This window comes from Oratosquilla oratoria, chromosome 19 (assembly GCF_046742065.1).
Source record: "Oratosquilla oratoria isolate Oo_2021 chromosome 19, ASM4674206v1, whole genome shotgun sequence".
Lineage (NCBI taxonomy): Eukaryota > Metazoa > Arthropoda > Malacostraca > Stomatopoda > Squillidae > Oratosquilla > Oratosquilla oratoria.
Window position 1 is genome coordinate 39,611,246 of NC_134795.1, and position 21,795 is coordinate 39,633,040.

At 44.0% G+C, this 21,795-nt stretch overlaps 1 protein-coding gene across 6 annotated transcripts in view; it reads right to left on the minus strand.

Moving 5' to 3' along the window:
* Positions 1 to 21,795, minus strand: part of Mms19 (MMS19 nucleotide excision repair protein) — a 514,253-nt gene that overhangs the window by 178,203 nt on the left and 314,255 nt on the right. For all 6 annotated transcript variants that reach the window (XR_012967332.1, XM_076202916.1, XM_076202918.1 and 3 more), the window contains one exon: positions 6,847 to 7,015. Coding sequence is in view for 5 of the 6 variants with exons in the window: in XM_076202916.1 (XP_076059031.1) it covers positions 6,847 to 7,015 (169 nt within the window). In the remaining variant the exon portion in view is untranslated. The remainder of the gene's footprint in view (positions 1 to 6,846; positions 7,016 to 21,795) is intronic.

Below are 21,795 nucleotides of genomic sequence, written 5' to 3' on the forward strand. Positions count from 1 at the left end.
AATAAAAAGGAAAAGGAAAAGGAGAAGGAGTACAAGAAGAAGCTGAAGGAGTGGGAGGGAGTGAAGGATAGAGTAGAGCTAGGAGTGGAGGTGGATTGGGGATGGTTCAAGGAGGGAGTCACAAAGTGTGCAAAGATGGTGTGTGGAACAAGAAGGAAAGGAGGAAATAGAAGGAAGGGTAGTGAATGGTGGGATGAGGAAACAAAGAAGGTTGTAGAAGAGAAGAAGCGAGATTTCACAGATTGGTTACAAAATAGGACGAGGGAGTCATTTGAGAGGTATAAAGAAAAGAAAAGAGAAGTAAAGAAAAAGGTAAAGGAGGCAAAGAGGAGAGCAGATGTGAAATGGGGTAAGATTATGACAGAAAATTTTGAAAGTAATAAAAAGATGTTTTGGAAAGAAATTAAGAGAGGAAGAGGAGGCGAATCAAGTAGAGAAGAAAAGGTAAAAGGTGTAGATGGAGAGATGATAATGGAAGAGAAGGCAGTAAGGGGAAGATGGGCAGAGTATTTTAGGGTGTTGCTAAATGTGAAGGATAGGGAGGGAAAGACAGCTGCAGTGGGAAATGTTAACCCCTTCACTACGGGACTTAAATCTCGCGGGCAGCAGCCAATGCCAGCCGTACAACGTGTCGTAATAATACTCGCATCATAAAATATAGTCACGGCCTATATCGATCGTTCTCTCTTTCACCCGTGAATTTTGAAAAACACAGAGAATGGGATTAAGAGCAGATTAGGGAGAATGTAAAAACACAGGGGCGACTACAATAAATATAATCAAGACGCCGATATGGCAGCGTCGCGAATCCACTTGCTCCTCATTACGCCTACGTGTGCGGCACCGTATGGAAGGGGTTAAGAAAATGACTGTGATGAGTGAGGAAAATGGAGGAGAAATATGGAAGGATGAAGTGAAGGCAGTTGTTAAGATGATGAAAGCAGGTAAGGCACCTGGTCTGGATGGATGCCATGCAGAATGTCTAAAAAAAGGAGGTACAGTGATGGTGGACTGGCTGGTGAGTTTATTTAATGTTTCCTGGAGAGAGGGTAGAGTGCAGGAGGACTGGAGGAGTGCCTGTATAGTTCCACTTTACAAGGGAAAAGGGGACAAGTGTGAATGTAGTAGTTTCAGAGGGATTAGCTTGTTAAGTGTGGTTGGGAAGGTTTATGGGAGGATCTTGATTGAGAGGATTAGAAGAGGAACAGAGGGAGTAATTGGTGAGGAACAGTGTTGATTTAGGACAGGTAGAGGTTGTGTAGATCAGATTTTTGTGGTAAGACAGATATGTGAGAAAGTTACAGGAAAGGGGAAGGATGTTTTTTGGGCTTCTATGGATTCGGAAAAGGCTTAGGATAGGGTAGACAGAAAGGCACTGTGGGAGGTTTTGTGGATATACGTGATAGGAGGAAAGGTTCTGGGAGCTGTCAAGAGTTTTTATAAGGGCAGTAGAGTTTGTGTCAGGATTGGAAATAGAGAGAGTGAGTGATTCGAGGTAAAGGTGGGACTTCGTAAAGGATGCGTTATGTCGCCCTGGCTGTTCAACTTATACATGGATGGGGTAGTGCGAGAGGTAAATGCAAGGGTAGTGGGTTAGGGATTGGAGATGGTTAAAGAAAATGGAGAAAAATGGGAGGTGAGCCAGCTGTTGTTTGTGGATGCCACTGCACTTGTGGCAGGATCGGAGGAGGGATTGAGGAAGTTAGTGACAGAGCTTGGGAGAGTGTGTGATAGAAGAAAGCTGAAGATAAATGTGGGTAAAAGTAAGGTGATGAGATGTACAAGGGGTGAAAGTGGCAGTAGACTGGAAGTGAACATTAAGGGAGAGCAACTGGAGGAAGTGGATAGTTTTAGATACTTGGGTGCAAATGTGGCAGGAAAGGGTGAAGGTGGAAGTAGAATGTAGATTGAGAGAAGCGAGTAAATGCCTTGGTGGATTAAAAAGTGTAATGAGGAATAGCCATTTGGGAATGGATGCTAAGAGGAGACTGTATGAAGGAGTGATTGTGCCAACAGCACTGTATGGGGCAGAAACATGGAACATAAGAGAGGAAGAGAGAAGGAGTTTGAATGTGTTTGAGATGAGGTGTCTGAGAAGTATGATGGGGGTTACTAGGCTAGATAGAGTGAGAAATGAGGAGGTGAGGAGGAAAACAGGGATGGAAAGGGAGTTGGGAGATCGGGTTAATGGAAGAGTATTAGGATGGTCTGGACATATGGAAAGAATGAGTGAAGAAAGACTAGTAAAAGAGGTATGGAGGGCAGATGTGGAGGGAGTGAAGATGAAGGGACGTCCTAGGATGAGGTGGATGGATGGAGTGAAGGGGGCTTTGGGGAAGAGGGGAATGTCTGTTGAGGAAGGACGGGAGAGGACAGAAGACAGTGGTGGATGGAGAATGGTTGTATATGGATGATGTTGTGATGCATGAGGTGGAATGGGCGGGGGGATGGGGGGGAGTTAGTTGTAACATTACGTGAATGTTACTTTGCGAAGGTGCCGAGGGAGTGAAGGAGACTCGAGTGGGTTGTTGGACTTTATTCAGGTTTGCACGAGTGTCGACCTAGGCTGGGTCGACGCGGGCAGGGCTCAGAGCCCTGCCCTAAACCACAAAAGTGACTGCGAGCCTTGGGTCGGGCACTGCTGGGTACAAGTACGGAAAGGAACTGGCCGGGGACACCAAAACCTGGCATCTTTATATAGGCCTCATGTGTACGTTAAAGTAGCACATGACCCATCCTGACCGAAACATGGCTCGACAGGGCTTAGGTTGTGCTTTCAAGAGGATACAAATGCATGTAGTACAGGCGTACTATGGACTTAACCTACACACAATTAATATAAGGCCGAAGGCCAGCTACTTCTACACACTATATCCATTCCTGGTCCATCCCATTTCTGCAGCGGCGATGCTATAAACCAAAATACTGCGTCGAAGCACACGTGGGGGACATGTCCACCACATTTACCCCCCTTCCCCTGTGAAGCGTGGAATCGTGATGTCCAAGCAGGGGGGGCGTGGGTGACGTCAGTGGAAGGAGGAACCTGTGGAGGCGGCGCCAGCGGCGGCGGCGACTGCGGCAGCGGGAGAATTGGCCGTGAGCAACGTCAGTGGAAGCGAGAACTCCCTAAAGAGGGCGCAGACGGTGGCGGCGGCGGCAGCGGTGGCTGCGGCGGGGGCTGCAGGAGTGGCCGTGAGCGACGTCAGTGGAAGCGAGAACTCCCTAAAGAGGACGCAGACGGCGGCGGGGACGGCGGCAGCGGTGGCTGCGGCGGGGGCTGCAGGAGTGGCCGTGAGTGACGTCAAGCGAAGAGGCGGTCGTGACGTCGAGCTGAGTTCCTCGTGGCATCCATTGGGGAGGCGGCTGTGAGTGACGTCAAGCGAAGAGGCGCTCGTGACGTCGAGCTGAGTTGCTCATGGCATCCATCGTGGACGCGGCCGTAAGTGACGTCAAGCGAAGAGGTGGTCGTGACGTCGAGCGAGGAGGCTGGTGTGCCGTCAAGCGAGGAGGCGGTTGTGACGTCGAGCGAGGAGGCGGTCGAGAGCGACGTCAGGCGAAGGGGCGGTCGTGCCGTCGAGTGATGAGGAGGTTGTAGCTGCGAAGGCTGTGATGATTGGCGGTGCGGTGGCTGCAACTGTGGTAGGGTTGAAGAACGTCCATGGAGTCACACAAGTTGTCGATGAAGCAGATCCGAAGCGGCTGGGTGTACTCGTGTCCAAACTCCAGTGGTCACCAATGTAACATTATGTGAATGTTACTTGTGCGTAGGTGCCAAGGGAAAGAAGGAGACTCGAGTGGGTTGTTGGACTTTATTCTGGTTAGCGCGAGTGTCGACCTAGGCTGGGTCGACGCGGGCAGGGCTCAGAGCCCTGCCCTAAACCACAAAAGTGACCGTGAGCCTCGGGTCGGGCACTGCTGGGTACAAGTACGGAAAGGAACTGGCCGGGGACACCAAAACCTGGCATCTTTATATAGGCCTCATGCGTACGTTAAAGTAGCACATGACCCATCCTGACCGAAACATGGCTCGGCAGGGCTTAGGTTGTGCTTTCAAGAGGATACAAATGCATGTAGTACAGGTGTACTATAGACTTAAACTACACACAATTAATATAAGGCCGAAGGCTAGCTACTTCTACACACAATATCCATTCCTGGTCAATTCCATTTCTGCGGCGGCGATGCTATAAGACAAAATACTGCGTCGAAGCACATGTGGGGGACTTGTCCACCACATAGTATGTGTGAGCAAAATTTGACACAGCCTGAAGGGATTTCTCCCCATCTTCTCCTTTTATGCATGGGGGGACAGAGAGGGGGGGTCGCCAATTTAACGAAGGCCTTGCTGTGGATGTGCTGTGTCTTGCGACACTGCTTCTGACCCAGGGCAGTGGACAAGGTGCAGGGATGACCCATCATCCTGGAGGTGCTAAGATAAGAGGGAGTGTGGAGGGGTGTGAAGTGTATTCAGGGATGGAATGGGTGGGAATGATTTTATGCCTTTTCCTTTTTGGCTACCTCCCTTGTAAGGGGGAAAAATCCTTGGTTTATGTATGTATGTACTTAGCTCATTATTTATTTCAACATTCTTTTTCTTTAAATCACACATTTCTTTGTTTACTTCAAGGTATTCCTTTCTTAGATTCATAATCTCTTTCTTTAGATCCATGACTCTTTTATCCCATGAACTCTTGCTAAAATTCATCTGTTTTTCTGTCTATGTCTATGATTTGACTCCAAGTTTTTTCTCTCATACTTACCAAATCCAGAAAAAGGTTTATCATCACTTATTTTTTGGAACTGCCTTGGAGTTTCAAGGCCTCTGTTTACATTAAGCTTCAGTTTTGTGTTGCTAGAGGACTCTGTGCTCGTGTTGACATTCAGGTTTATCTCACTGCTACTTTTCCTTGTTCAACTCTGATTCCCTTCCATTTTCGTTCAGCAGACACTAATAACACACTATACCATTTCAGACAACCACAACCTTCCAGCTCAATACAACCCAGGCCTCCTGCTTTCCTTCTACTATTGAGAAATTTTCATCTTTTAGATGCAGCCCACTGGAGCACTTGCCTGTCTTATATCTTTAGCTTGGATTAACACTCCTTTATCATATTTCTTGATGTTATTTTTTGAGATGGGTGAGAGTGGATTTTATGCCTTTGTTTTTTGGCTACCTCCCTTGTAAGGGGGAAAAGGCCTTGGTATATGTATGTATTTTTGGGGAGTGCTACAATCTCCCTTTATAGATACTTTGGTGCGTAGATAAAGTTGTTTTTGTTCTCTTCATAGTTTGCCAAAAATTATTCCTTGGGTGTAACAAACTTTGTAGTCATGTTTTTCATCTTTGAAGACGCTGGGACAGTCATCATTTTTGCTGTCTGGAAGGTCATGTGTTTTAAACCTTTTGACCCTTTCCATACGGATGCCTACATAGGCGTCATGAGGAGCGAGTGGGTACGCGAGGCTGCCATATCAGCGTCTTGATTATATTTATTGTAGTTGTACCTGCAAGACTCCCATACTCTGTAAACTGACTTCATCATATTTTCTATGGTTATCAAAATTCACGGATGAAAGAGAACGAGCAATACAGGGGTTACTTTATTTTTTATAATGAGAGTATCATGATGCAACATCACACGTCTGGCAGCTAATGCTGCCTGCGAGATTTTGGCCCGGAGTGAAGGGGTTAATCTTTTACTCAAGTGATTGATGCAAAGCAAGAGAGAGAGGGGTGAGTGGACTGTGTACCTCAACATAGAGAACGCATTTGATAAAGTACCTCACAGTTGACTTATGTGGAGACTGGAGCATGTTGGAGGACTGAAAGGCAAACTACTAGAATGGATGAGAATATTTTTGAAGGAAAGATAATTAAGGACAGTAGTAAAGGATAAGATGTCAAGATGGAGAGCAGTAACTAGCAGAATTTCACAAGGTTCAGTGCTTGCACCAATAATGTTTCTTGTCTATGTTAATGATGGAAAGAACAAGCTATGCCATCATGTTTGCAGATGACAGAAAAACCATGAGAAGAGTGAAAAACAAGGAGGATGGTAGACTATTGAAAAGAAACCATCCAGAAACTACTTTTGCATGGAGTCAAGTATGGAAAATGAGTTTCAATACTAGAAAAAAAGGCCCAGAAATGGGTTATAGTGGCAAAAGATCATCCTTCAACTATTACTTGGAAAGTGAATCCATTACATAAGCAAAAAAGAAGAATGATTTGGGGGCGTTAACAAAAGACAGACATCAGCAGGATTGTGGGAGAGACGTACAGACTAATGCAAAAGATTAAAGTGGCTTTTCACTATATGAATGAAGAGATGATGGGGGGGGGGGGATCAAAACACTGATCCAACACTAGACTATGGGTCAGTAGTATGGTCCACACAGAGAGTGAAAACATAAGGAAGATAGAGAGAATACAAAGGGCAACAACCGAACTGGTCCCCAGTCTGGCAGATAAATCATATGAGGAAAGACGGAAGAGAAAGTGGTGATATGATTACAGTATTCAAATCACTAAAGGGGATACACTGTATTGATAGAAGAGATCTGATCTAAGATGGGAGGGCTTTAAAAAGGTCATGGGAACAAATACAGTTTTCCATATAGGTGCATAAATACTTGGAATAGCTTAGAAAGTGATTTAGCTCAAGTTCAAACAATACACGAGTTCAAATCTAAATATGATAATTGGAAATCAAGGATACAGATTAAATTGGAACTATACATGAGTTGAAGTCTATGTATGATAAAAATTTAAAGAATAGGAAACAGGACCCAGTGAGCATTGTTCCTTTCCAGTATACTACAATTAGGTAAACATATACATACCAGGCTTCATTTTATTTATCAAGGTTGCCTGAAGAACTGCAGCACAAAACTGTATACTAGGTGTTGTGGCTCTGACACTTAAGTACCACAACAACTCAAGAAGCTGTCTTTGTCCTTCCAGTTGTACATGCTGTGGCAAACTGATTGTGAGGCCTTCCAATAGATGAACCTATAATAAAAATACATTCACTGAATGACATAAATTATAATCCAATTCAATCTTTTGTCATGTCTAAACAAAAACAATGACTGGGACTACAAATGTATAAAGCAGCTCATATATGTGCTGAAATTTTACAATACTGTATATACTTGTGTACAGGTCGAATTTAAAAGGCCAAATTTTTATATGAAAAAATGGTGGTCAACCTATACATGAGTAACAGTTTTGTTAGGATGAAATCTGTTATTATGAGAAGGGCTAGAAGCAACTCTTATCCTCAAATATGAAAAATATTTACTATTTAACCCTTTCAATACGGACCAAAATCTCGCGGGCAGCATTAGCTGCCAGACGTGCAATGTTGCGTCATAATACTCGCATTATCAAAAATAAAGTTACCGCTGTATTGCTCGTTCTCTTTCACCCGTGAAAATATGATGAAGCCAGTTTACAGAGTATGGGGGTCACACAGGTACATACATACATATACCAAGGCTTTTTCCCCCTTACAAGGGAGGTAGACAAAAAGGAAAAGGCATAAAATCATTCCCACCCATTCCATCCTGAATACACTCCACACCCCTCCACCCTCCCTCTCATCTTAGCACCTCCTGGATGACGGGTCACCCCTGCACCTTGTCCACTGCCCTGGGTCAGAAGCAGTGTTGCAAGACACAGCACATCCACAGCAAGGGCTTCATTAAATCGGCGACCCCCCCTCTCCGTCCCCCCATGCATAAAGGAGAAGACGGGGAGAAATTCCTTTGGGCTGCGTCAAAAATTGCTCACACATACTACCTCACCCCCCCATCCCCCCCGCCCATTCCACCTCATGCATCACAACATCATCCATATACAACCATTCTCCATTCACCCCTGTCTTCTGTCCTCTCCCTTCCTTCTTCAACAGAGATTCCCCTCTTCCCCAAAGCCCCTTTCACCCCATCCATCCACCTTATACTAGGACGTCCCTTCATGTTCACTCCCTCCACATCTGCCTTCCATACCTCATTTACTAGTCTTTCTTCACTCATTCTTTCCATATGTCCAAACCATCCTAATACTTTTTCATCAACCCTATCTCCTAACCCCCTTTCCACCCCTGTTCTCCTCCTCACCTCCTCATTTCTCACTCTATCTAGCCTAGTAACCCCATTATACTTCTCAGACACCTCATCTCAAACACATTCAAACTCCTTCTCTCTTCCTCTCTTATGTTCCATGTTTCTGCCCCATACAGTGCTGTTGGCACAATCACTCCTTCACATAGTCTCCTCTTAGCATCCATTCCCAAATGTCTATTCCTCATTACACTCTTTAATCCACCAAGGCATTTACTCACTTCTCTCAATCTACATTCTACCTCCACTTTTCCTGCCACATTTGCACCCAAGTATCTAAAACTATCCACTTCCTCCAGTCGCTCTCCCTTAATACTCACTTCCAGACAACTTCCACTTTCACCCCTTGTACATCTCATCACCTTACTTTTACCCACATTTATCTTTAGCTTTCTTCTATCACATACTCTCCCAAACTCTGTCACCAACTTCCTCAGTCCCTCCTCCGATCCTGCCACAAGCGCAGCGGCGTCTGCAAACAACAGCTGGCTCACCTTCCACTTTTCTCCACTTTCTTTAACCATCTCCAATCCCTGACCCACTACCCTTGTATTTACCTCTCGCACTACCCCATCCATGTATAAGTTGAACAGCCAGGGCGACATAACACATCCTTGACGAAGTCCCACCTTTACCTCAAACCACTCACTCTCTCCATTTCTAATCCTGACACAAGCTCTACTACTCTCATAAAAACTCTTGACAGCTCCTAGAAGCTTTCCTCCTATCCCATATATCTGCATAACCTCCCACAGTGCCTTTCTGTCTACCCTGTCGTAAGCCTTTTCCAGGTCCATAAAGGCCCAAAAAACATCCTTCCCCTTTCCTATAGCTTTCTCACATATCTGTCTTACCACAAAGATCTGATCTACACAACCTCTACCCGTCCTAAATCCACACTGTTCCTCACCAATTACTCCCTCTGTTCCTCTCCTAATCCTCTCAATCAAGATCCTCCCATAAGCCTTCCCAACTACACTTAACAAGCTAATCCCTCTGAAACTACTACATTCACACTTGTCCCCTTTTCCCTTGTAAAGTGGAACTATACAGGCACTCCTCCAGTCCTCCAGCACTCTACCCTCTCTCCAGCAAACATTAAATAACCTCACCAGCCAGTCCACCATCACTGTACCTCCTTTTTTTAGACATTCTGCATGGCATCCATCCAGACCAGGTGCCTTTACTGCTTTCATCATCTTAACAACTGCCTTCACTTCATCCTTCCTTATTTCTCGCAGGTACAACTACAATATACATAATTAAGACGCCGACATCAGCATCCTCGCGTACCCACTTGCTCCTCATGATGCCTACGTAGGAGTCATCATATCGAAGGGGTTAATACCAGTAAACAATTATGACAAAAATATGTATCAATTGTCAATGAAAAATGTGCAGTATTTATTTGGCAGATGAACCTCATGAACTTACAGTAGTCTAACTTAACAGGTAATAGTTACATTAGGTTGAAATCCATACAGTGAAGGGTTAGTCTTAAGCATGAAAAATATTTACTATTTACTACCCGTCTAGGGGTATTGGCTGCATGTTATTGTGGCAAAGTAGCATGCAGTTGATACTTTAGGGTCTATATGGGGTGCCCCTATGGACCAGAGCCACACATCATTTTGTCTTCTGATAGAGAAAAACTCTGTACATAGAGAAATAATGACACTTTTACACTACGACTGTCCCTCCATTATGCTGTCCCCCAACCCCTTGTTACTGTCCTGTTCCATTTCTCTGAATCTTCATTTTCTTTTTTCACCTACCTACCCTGTGGTGGGGGCAAAAGAATACTGCCACCAAGTGTTTCCACTTGAGTCGTAAAAGGTGACAAAAAAGGGACAGGGATGGGATTAGGAGTCCTACCACCTGTAGCCCCAAAAGGGGACATTCCTAAAAAAGAAAGTAAAGACATAAGAGGGTCTGGGAGTTTTCCAACCAGTACCCTAAGGTTTGGGTCTTTTAATGTGCGTGGATGTGGTACAGATGAGAGTAAAAGGGAAGAAATAGGTAGTATGTTTGTGAGAAGAAAGATGGATGTACTGACTTTGAGTGAAACTAAAATGAAAGGAAAGGGCAACTGTAAGTTTGGGAGTGTAGCTGGGAGGTACTCAGGAGTGAAGAGGGGACAAGGGAGAGAAGGGGTGGCTATACTAGTAAGTGCAGAGATAAGTAAGTGGGTAGTGGAGTGGAAGGAGGTGTCATCAAGGTTGATGTGGATGAAGGTGAAGCTGGGAAAGGAGATGTGGGTGCGTATGGGCCTGGTAGTGAGAAGAGCGTAGAGGAAAGGGAGGATTTTTGGGTAGATATAAATGAGTGCATAGAGGGATTAGGGAGAAATGTCAATGTAGTTGTATTGGGAGACCTAAATGCTAGGGTAGGAAATGAACCAATTGACGGAGTGATTGGGAAGTATGGAGTTCCAGGTAAAAATTGTAGTGAAGAATTGATGGTGGAGATTTGTCTTGAAAGAGAGTTGATGATAGCAAATACAGTGTTTAAGAAGAAAGTCAAGCATAAGTACACATGGGAGAGGGTGGTGGATGGAAGGGTGGCAGAAAGAGCATTAATGGACTATATAGTGGTGACCAGGAGTATGGTAGAAAGAGTTAAGGATGTACATGTGCTAAGGGGAGAGAGTGGGGGAATATCCGATCATTTCCTGGTGGAAGGTAAATTGAGAGTGGAGAATAGGTGGAGAAAGAGGAAAAGGGCAGAAGGTAGGGAGGTACTTAGAGTGAACTGCTTAAATGAGGAAAAAAAGGAGAATGAGTATAAGAAGAAGTTGAGGAGTGGGAGAGAGTATAGAATAGAGTAGAACTAGAAGTGGAGGAGGAATGGGGATGGTTCAAGGAGGGAGTCATAAGGTGTGCAAAGATGGTGTGTGGAACAAGGAGGGTGGGAGGAAAAAGATGGAAGGGTAGTGAGTGGTGGGATGAGGAAGCAAAGAAGGGTGTAGAAGAGAAGAAGCAGGCATTCATAGATTGGCAACAAATTAGGATGAGGGAATTGTATGAGAGGTACAAAGTAAAGAGAAAGGAAGTTAAGCAGAAGATAAAGGAAACAAAGAGAGCAAATGTGAAATGGGGAAAGAGTATGACAGAAAAAATGAAAGTAATAAAAGGATGTTTTGGAAGGAAATTAAAAGAGGAAGAGGAGGCGAATCAAGTAGAGAAGAAAAGGTAAAAGGTGCAGATGGAGAGATGATAATGGAAGAGAAGGCAGTAAGAGGAAGGTGGGCAGAGTATTTTAGGGAGTTGCTAAATGTGGAGGATAGGGAGGGAGAGGTAGTTGCAGTGGGAAGTGCTAAGAAAATGAGAGTGATGAGTGAGGAAAATGGACGAGAAATAGGGAAGGATGAAGTGAAAGCAGCTGTTAAGATGATGAGAACAGGTAAGGCACCTCGGTTGGATGGATGCCATGCAGAATGTCTGAAGAAAGGAGGTACAGTGATGGTGGAATGGCTGGTGAGATTATTTAATGTTTGTTTAAGATAGGGTAGAGTGCCAAAGGACTGGAGGAGTGCCTGTATCGTTTCACTTTACAAAGGAAAGTGTGAGTGTAGTAGCTACAGAGGGATCAGCTTGTTGAGTGTAGTTGGGAAGGCTTATGGGAGGGTCTTGATTGAGAGGATTAGGAGAGGAACAGTGTGGGTTTAGGACAGGTAGGGGATGTGTAGATCAGATTTTTGTGGTAAGACAGATATGTGAGAAAGCTATAGGAAAAGGTAAGGATGTTTTTTGGGCTTTTATGGATCTGGAAAAGGCTTACAACAGGGTAGACAGGAAGGCACTGTGGGAGGTACCAAGATAGGAGGGAGGGAGGAGGGTGGAGGGGAGTGGAATATATAGGAAATGAAATGGGTGGGAGTGATTTCTATGCCTTTTTCTTTTTGGCTACCCCCCATGTAAGGGAGAAAAGACTTTGGTATATGTATGTATGTATGTAAATAATGAAGACATATATACATACATACATCATACATATACCAAGGCTTTTTCCACCTTACTAGGGAGGTAGCCAAAAAGGGAAAGGCATAAAATCATTCCCACCCATTCCATCCCTAAATACACTCCACACCCCTCCACCCTCCCTCTTATCTGAGTACCTCCTGGATGACGGGTCATCCCTGCACCTTGTCCACTGCTCTGGGTCGGAAGCAGTGTCGCAAGACACAGCACATCCACAGCAAGGCTGCTTCATTAAATCGGCGACCCCCCCTCTCCATCCCCCCATTGCATAAAAGGAGAAGACGGGGAGAAATCCCTTCGGGCTGCATCAAATTTTTCTCACACATACTACCTCACCCCCACCTCATGCAATCACAACATCATCCATATACAACCATTCTCCATTCACCCCTGTCTTCTGTCCTCTCCCGTCCTTCCTCAACAGACATTCCCCTCTTCCTCAAAGCCCCCTTCACCCCCATCCATCCACCTCATCCTAGGACGTCCCCTCATCTTCACTCCCTCCACATCTGCCTTCCATACCTCTTTTACTAGTCTTTCTTCACTCATTCTTTCCATGTGTCCAAACCATCCTAATATTCTTTCATCAACCCTATCTCCCAGCTCCTTTTCCACCCCTGTTCTCCTCCTCACCTCCTCATTTCTCACTCTATCTAGCCTAGTAACCCCCATCATACTTCTCAGACACCTCATCTCAAACACATTCAAACTCCTTCTCTCTTCTTCTCTTATACATATATACCAATTACTAATAAAATTGGTGGAGGAAAAGAATACTGCCACCAAGTAATTCCCACTTGGATCGTAAGAGGCGAGAAGAAAGGGACAGGGATTGGGACTAGGCATCCTTCTCCTTGTAGCCCCACAGGGGACATTCCTAAACGAAAAAGTAAAGGCATAAGAGGGTCTGGGAGTTTTCCGAACAGCACCCTAAGATTTGGGTCTTTTAATGTGCGTGGATGTGGTACAGATGAGAGTAAAAGGGTATGTTTGTGAGAAGAAAGATGGATGTGTTGGCTTTGAGTGAATCTAAGTTGAAAGGGAAGGGTGAGTGTAAGTTTGGGAGTGTAAGTGGGAGGTTATCAGGAGTGAAGAGAGGGCGAGGGAGGGAAGGGGTGGTTATTCTAGTCAGTGAAGAGACAGGTAAACATGTAGTGGAGTGGAAGGAGGTTTCCTCAAGGATAATGTGGATGAAGGTGAAACTGGGAAAGGAGATGTGGGTCTTTGTAAGTGCATATGGGCCTGGCAGTGAGAAGAGTGTAGAAGAAAGGGAGGCCTTTTGGATAGATTTTAATGAGTGCATAGAGGATTTAGGGAGAAATGTCAATGTGATAGTACTGGGAGACCTTAATGCTAGGGTAGGAAATGGTCCAATTGATGGAGTGGTTGGGAAATGTGGAGTTCCAGGAAAGAATCGTAGTGGAGAGTTGATGGTGGAAATGTGTCTAGAGAGTTGATGATAGCAAATACAGTGTTTCGGAAGAAAGTCAAGCATAAGTACACATGGGAGAGGGTGGTGGAGGGGTGATAGATAGAGCGTTAATGGATTATGTAGTGGTTAATAGGATTATGATAGGAAGAGTTAAGGATGTACATGTGCTAAGGGGAGAGGGTGGGGGAATATCAGATCATTTTCTGGTGGAAGGTAAGTTGAGAGTGGAGGATAGATGGAGAAAGAGGAAAGGGACAAAAGGTAGGGAGGTTCTTAGAGTGAACTCTTTAAATGAAAAGGAAAAGGAGAAGGAGTACAAGAAGAAGCTGAAGGAGGAGTGGGAGGGAGTGAAGGATAGAGTAGAGCTAGGTGTGGAGGAATGGGGATGGTTCAAGGAGGGAGTCATAAAGTGTGCAAGGATGGTGTGTGGAACAAGAAGGACAGGAGGAAATAGAAGGAAGGGTAGTGAATGGTGGGATAAGGAAACAAAGAAGGTTGTAGAAGAGAAGAAGCGAGCTTTCACAGATTGGTTACAAAATAGGACAAGGGAGTCATACGAGAGGTACAAAGAAAAGAGAAGTAAAGCAAAAGATAAAGGAGTCAAAGAGCAGAGCAGATGTGAAATGGGGTAAGAGTATGACAGAAAATTTTGAAAATAATAAAAAGATGTTTTGGAAAGAAATTAAGAGAGGAAGAGGAGGCGAATCAAGTAGAGAAGAAAAGGTAAAAGGAGCAGATGGAAAGATGATAATGGAAGAGAAGGCAGTAAGGGGAAGATGGGCAGAATATTTTAGGGAGTTGCTAAATGTGAAGGAGGATAGGGAGGGAAAGATAGCTGCAGTGGGAAATGCTAAGAAAACGACCGTGATGAGTGAGGAAAATGGAGGAGAAATAACAAAGGATGAAGTGAAGGCAGTTAAGATGATGAGAGCAGGTAAGGCACCTGGTCTGGATGGATGCCATGCAGAATGTCTGAAAAAGGGAGGTACAGTGATGGTGGACTGGCTGGTGAGGTTATTTAATGTTTGCTGGAGAGAGGGTAGAATGCCGGAGGACTGGAGGAGTGCCTGTATAGTTCCTCTTTACAAGGGAAAAGGGGACAAGTGTGAATGTAGTAGTTTCAGAGGGATTAGCTTGTTGTAGTTGTTGTTGTTGTCGTTCCCTAGACTGTCTGTCCGAACAGTCCCGTCTCCCCAAGGAATGCTATAGCCGAAACTGGGTTTTCCCACAAATCCTTTATAGAGTGTATGTTGTGTTGTTTGCGTGCATGATTGTGTATAATGCAGTCTTCCATTCTGTGTTGTATGGTATGGGGTTAAGAGTTACATCCTGGGCAGCTGTTCACAATGCTGTCATCCAGCCTCTTCTGGTAGCTTAGAAGTGCTGGGTGGTGGCCACACCGCAGTCTGGCCAGGTGGACTCTGTCCTTTTGTGGGAGAGAGGATTCAGAAGGGTGGATATTAGGGGGTCTGGCATGCAGCAGTGTGTTGTCTTTCAGTGTGTTAATGGAGCGGTGAGTGATATGATTATGAATATGTTTCCGGTGGCTGGTATTTGGTGATTGTGGAGGAAGAGAAGAGAGTATCTGTGTGTGATACAGGTCTTTGGGTGTTGTTTTAATGTTTCTTGGTGTGTGTGGGTGTTCTGCTATGTAGTGTAGCGGGTGTGATGTGTTTGAGTGCCTCTCATGTCGAGGTGGTCCTTGAGTTTGAGGACTTTTGTTTCATGGTGTAAATGGTCTGTAGGATTTGTATTTGTGCAGCCTGTAATTGTTTTTAGGGCTTTGTTTTGTATGATTTGAAGGGTGTTGTGGTGTGTCTCACTGAGATTAGGAGCCCATGCAGGACTCGCATAATTCATCACTGAGCGTATGCATTGCTTGTATATTGTTGTATTAGTTTCTTTGTTTTGTCCATATGTTGTTCCAGCGATTGACTTCAGTGTATTAAGTCTAGGTGTGCATTTGTTTTTTATGTTTGTGATGTGTTGTTTGAAAGAATTTTCATTGAGTGTATCAAGGTATGGCTGGATTATTTCTGCAGCTTTGTGTTACGATGTGTGCATGTGATTGTTATGTCGTCTGCGTAGGAAGAGATTTGTATTTCTGAGGTGTCTGGTGTGGGTAAGTCATGCATGTATAGATTAAAGAGTGTGGGGGATAGAACAGAGCCCTGTGGTACTCCATTCTTAATGTTTCTGATGTGCGATGATTGGCCATTATATGACAAGTAAGCATTCCTACCTGCCAGATAATTGGCCAGCCATCTTTTGGTGTTATTGTGCATGTCTGTCTTATATATATATATTATTTGTTAGGTTGTGGCGGGGGATAGCATCAAAAGTTTTACTAATGTCTAATGTTATAAGAAGTGTTTTGTGGTGGAGCCTATCTGAATTGATGCCATCTAAAATTCTTTGTGTGAGGTTTATCAGAAGAGTGTTTGTGGAGTGTAGTGGCCTAAAACCGTGTTGTGAGTCAGCTAGGGGAATAAACGGTGTGACAAGTTGAAGTATTAGGCGTTCAATGACTTTAGAGGGGGTGCAGAGAAGTGTGATTGGGTGGTGCGATGTTGGGATTGTTGGGTCTTTGTTCGGTTTTGGAATGGTGATTATTTTACCATGCTTCCAGATGTCGGGTATAGTGTTGTGTGAATAGCTGTAGTTTGCAATGTTTGTGAGTGCATGTATATCTTGTGGTCCAATGTGTTTTAGGTGGATGTTACTTATGTTATCAGGGCCACAGGCAGATGAGTGCTTGAGATTATGTATTATGAGTTTTGTCTGACTGTCTATGAAGGGTGTACGAGTATAGTCTGAGTCTGTGGGAAAGTCTTTCTTACGTCGAATAGTGCGTCGGTCGTCAGGGTGAGAAGTGAAATGGCTTGTCTGTGCAAAATTATTTAAGAGTGTGTTTGCTTATTGTCTGTTTGAGGGTAGATTGTCTGTTATTGTGATTATTGCTGCATGAGAGCGTGTTGTGCTACTGTTGGATAGTGTAATGCTGTTTTGTACAATTTGATGGTGTTTGTTTTGTGATCAAGTGTATTGAAAAAGTTTTGCCAATTTTGTGTTTTTTGTTCGTGTATTTTATTGGCAATCACAGTGTTTAGTGTTTGTATTTGATCTGCTATGTTTTGTGGGATAGGTGTGGGGGTATTGTGTTTAAGTGTGTCTCGTTGTCTGATGAGGCCTTGGATTTCTGGTGTGAAGTTGGGGTTGTGTGATTTTCTGTTGCCTCTAGGGATGTATCTCTTGTCTGCATTTTGTATGATTGTATTAACCCCTTCCATACGGTGCCGCATACATAGGCGTCATGAGGAGCAAGTGGATACACGAGGCTGCCATATCGGCATCTTGATTATATTTATTGTAGTTGCCCCTCCATAATGACATACTCTCTAAACTGTCTGTAATCACATTTTCTATGGTTATCAGAATTCATGGGTGAAAGAGAGAACGATCGACATAAGCGGTGACTATATTTTATGATGCGAGTATTATTGCGACACGTCGTACGGCTGGCATCGGCTGCTGCCCGCGAGATTTAAGGCCTGTACTGAAGAGGTTAAAAGTGTGCACAGTATTATTTATGTTTGTGATTGGTGTACTGTTAAGTGTTTCAAAATGTTGTTCTGTCTCTTCAGTAAAAGCTTCCCAATTAGCTCTCTTGTAATTGGTGTATGTGTGTCTGTGGCCAATTGGGGTGCATCTTGTTTTGGTGGTGATGATGATTGGAAGGTGGTCAGAACCAAGGGTTCCGACCACTCTCCATGATGTTGTTGGGGTTAGGCAGGGGGAGCAGAAGGTGATATCAGGAGAGGAGGGAGTGTAGAGGGCTTGGTGTGGGATATGTGTATGATTATGTGTGTTGTTCATGATAGTCAATGAGTCAAACTGAGTCTGTATATCAAGCCCTCTGTCTGTGTCAGGGTTGTCGACATACCAGGCAGACGACTTGGCGTTGAAGTCACCACCCATGATCTGGTTGGGGATTGAGGCTAGTTGGCTAAATTGAGGCCTGAAGGTGTTTGGAACTGTGGGGGATGATTGGGGGTGAATGTACATGTTAACTATTGTCAGTGTTGATTTGTTGCCTGTGCGGATTCGAATGGATTGGATTTCTGTAGTGTTATCTGTGGTAGGGAGGAGAATTTTGGTTGTGGCACTTGTGTCCACAAAACAGATGGAGTGGTGGATCAGGGTGATGAGTCCACCGCCATTGCCGTCGGTCCGGTCTTGTCTAATGGTGGTGTAATTATGAAATGATGGTGTTTTGTGTGAGTGTCTTAGTTTTGTTTCTAGTATAATTGCAATGTGTATGTTGTGTTGTTTAAGAAAGTGTTCAAGTTCATGTTTTTTCGTGTTAATACCGTCAATGTTGTGTTGTAATATGTTGATGTTGTGTGTTCTGTATGTGTTGTATGTTGCCATTTGGGGTTGAGGTTGGGGTGTTAATGGGGAAGGTATAGGATTTGGGTTAGAGGGGGGGAAAGGAGAGATTGGGGACAAAGGAAGGGGAGTACTGATTGGGGATAAGGGCAAAGGGAAATTGGGAGTGGGTAAGGGTGCTGGCTGTGGTTGGGGAGGTGGGAGTGGGGTTACTGGAGGGCAGGTGGAACATGTCCAAGTGTTTGTGTATTGGTTTGTGTCTGCAAGTGTTGTATAAGTGAGGTGGGCCCAGTTTTTGCACATATTGCACTGAACTGAGCCCTTTGTCTGTCTGCTCGAAGTAATGGGTTTAGAGCATGTTGGGCATGTGTATTTTGTGGTGGGCCCAGGATTGCTCTCTACATCTCCGGCTAAAAGTAGAAGAAGAGGGGTGATCGCCGGAAAATCACCCCTCTGTGCAGAAAAAATGTAACATTGCATGTTGAGAAAAAGGATTGTGGTACTCCCCAAGTTGGGAAGGCTTATGGGAGGATCTTGATTGAGAGGATTAGGAGAGGAACAGAGGGAGTAATTGGTGAGGAACAGTGTGGATTTAGGACAGGTAGAGGTTGTGTAGATCAGATTTTTGTGGTAAGACAGATATGTGAGAAAGCTATAGGAAAGGGGAAGGATGTTTTTAGGGCTTTTATGGATTTGGAAAAGGCTTACGATAGGGTAGACAGAAAGGCACTGTGGGAGGTTATGCAGATATACGGGATAGGAGGAAAGCTTCTGGGAGCTGTCAAGAGTTTTTATGAAAGTAGTAGAGCTTGTGTCAGGATTAGAAATGGAGAGTGAGTGGTTCGAGGTAAAGGTGGGACTTCGTCAAGGATGTGTTATGTCGCCCTGGCTGTTCAACTTATACATGGATGGGGTAGTGCGAGAGGTAAATGCAAGGGTAGTGGGTCACGGATTGGAGATGGTTAAAGAAAATGGAGAAAAATGGACGACACTGCGCTTGTGGCAGGATCGGAGGAGGGATTGAGGAAGTTGGTGACAGAGTTTGGGAGAGTATGTGATAGAAGAAAACTAAAGATAAATGTGGGTAAAAGTAAGGTGATGAGATGTGCAAGGGGTGAAAGTGGCAGCAGACTGGGAGTGAGCATTAAGGGAGAGCAACTCGAGGAAGTGGATAGTTTTAGATACTTGGGTGCAAATGTGGCAGGAAAAGGTGGAGTGAAGTTGGAGGTAGAATGTAGATTGAGAGAAGCGAGTAAATGCATTGGTGGGTTAAAGAGTGTAATGAGGAATAGACATTTGGGAATGGATGCTAAGAGGAGACTATATGAAGGAGTGATTGTGCCAACAGCACTGTATGGAGCAGAAACATGGAACATAAGAGAGGAAGAGAGAAGGAGTTTGAATGTGTTTGAGATGAGGTGTCTGAGAAGTATGATGGGGGTTACTAGGCTAGATAGAGTGAGAAATGAGGTGAGGAGGAGAACAGGGGTGGAAAAGGAGCTGGGAGATAGGGTTGATGAAAGAATATTAGGATGGTTTGGACACATGGAAAGAATGAGTGAAGAAAGACTAGTAAAAGAGGTATGGAAGGCAGATGTGAAGGGAGTGAACATGAGGGGACATCCTAGGATGAGGTGGATGGATGGGGTGAAGGGGGCTTTGGGGAAGAGGGGAATCTCTGTTGAGGAAGGATGGGAGAGGACAGAAGACAGGGGTGAATGGAGAATGGTTGTATATGGATGATGTTGTGATGCATGAGGTGGAATGGGCGGGGGAATGGTGGGTGAGGTAGTATGTGTGAGAAAAATTTGACGCAGCCCTAAGGAATTTCTCCCCGTCTTCTCCTTTTATGCATGGGGGGACGGAGAGGGGGGGTCGCTGATCTAATGAAGCGGCCTTGCTGTGGATGTGCTGTGTCTTGCGACACTGCTTCTGACCCAGGGCAGTGGACAAGGTGCAGGGATGATCCGTCATCCAGGAGGTGCTAAGATAAGAGGGAGTGTGGAGGGGTGTGGAGTGTATTCAGGGATGGAATGGGTGGGAATGATTTTATGACTTTTCCTTTTTGGCTACCTCCCTTGTAAGGGGGAAAAAGCCTTGGTATATGTATGTATGTATGTGCTTTCAACAGATGAAGCTCATGAACTTATGGAAAGCTAACTTACTAGATAAGGGGCTTTCATTATTCTCTGTCAGAATTCTTAGCAGAGGCTAGATTATCATATATAGCATCAGTGTACCCATACTTGTATAAAAAATAATAAAACCCTTTTCATATGTATACATTAAAGATTAACCCATCTTATGTTTTTATTTACTGACACCATCACATGATGCATCACCAACTGTTGAATGTTACCAATGTTGCCAGTCTATAAATTTTCCACTCAAATTCAAAGTTATATTTCTTTCTGTGCTTTCCTGCACTGCTTCTGAACCAGGGCAATGGGCAGGATATGGGGATCATCTGCCATCCATAAGGAGCTAAGATGAGAGGGAGGAAAAGGTGATGGATGAAAGTGAAATAGGTAGGAAGGAGTACATACATTTTGACTTGACTACTTCCCTAATATCAGGGAAAAAGCCCTTGGTATATAGACTTCCCATATTGTTTTTTACAATACCATTACGAAAATATGATAATATAACAGGTCATTATGTGGGAATCCCATGAGAGAGAGAAATATATATGCACACACACACAGAATTGGCGACCATGGAACAAAGAACAGAACAAGGGGACCTACTAGCCATCTACAGAATTATGAAAGGAAAAGAATGCCTTGATAGAGAGGACTTATTAAAAGGGGACAGAGGAAAAACAAGAGGACATGCAATGAAACTCAAAAAGGACAACTACAAAAGAGACCTGAAAAAGAACATCTTCCCACACAGAATAATAGATATATGGAACAAACTGGACGAAAAAATAGTGTGTGCAAACACAATACAAGAATTTAAGAACAAACTTGATCTTGCGAGATACAAAAACGGGTCACCACAAGCATAGCTCCCCTTCCCGTAAAATACAACTGGGTGAAAGTATAGTTGGCACAATGGAGAAAGAAAAAGAAGAGAAAATATTGAATGAACCAACGAAGAGAGGGCTGGATGTAAGTAGAGTTGAGTCACCGAGAGGAGTTATACCGAAGAGAGGGCTGGATGTAAGTAGACTTGAGTCACCGAGAGGAGTTATACCGAAGAGGACATGCTTAACTGATACATACATATACCAAGGCTTTTTCCCCCTTACAAGGGAGGTAGCCAAAAATGAAAAAGCATAAAATCATTCCCACCCATTCCATCCCTGAATACACTCCACACCCCTCCACCCTCCCTCTCATCTTAGCACCTCCTGGATGACAGGTCATCCCTGCACCTTGTCCACTGCCCTGGGTCACCAAGAATAAATGAAAGGTGGGAGAACACCAGTTTTTCAGGTTTTCAAAGAAATCTAAGAGACATAGGTAAAGGCATAGATATAGAAAAGTTAGATATAGCAATGCATTAAGAAATTGTGAAGTAAACTAATTATTGGAAGAGATTGTAGATTTAAAATTGGACTACCAAGATTTACTTAGGGAATTGACTACTTTGCATAAGAGTAATGAGCAAACAATTAGAGAATTGAGTGACCTAAAGAGCAAAATTGATATGCTCAAAAGAGAAAACAAAAGAATGAAAAATGAGGAAAAGAATAAAAATGAAGAACTGAAAAAGGAGGTCAAAGAGCAATTACAGGTAGTGGCTAGAAAGGTGGAAGAGTCAATCAAGGAAACAGATCTTGAAATAAAAAATCAGTGGATACAAGAACAGGAAAATAAAAAAATATATCTTTTAGAGAAATAGTACAAAAGCAGATGG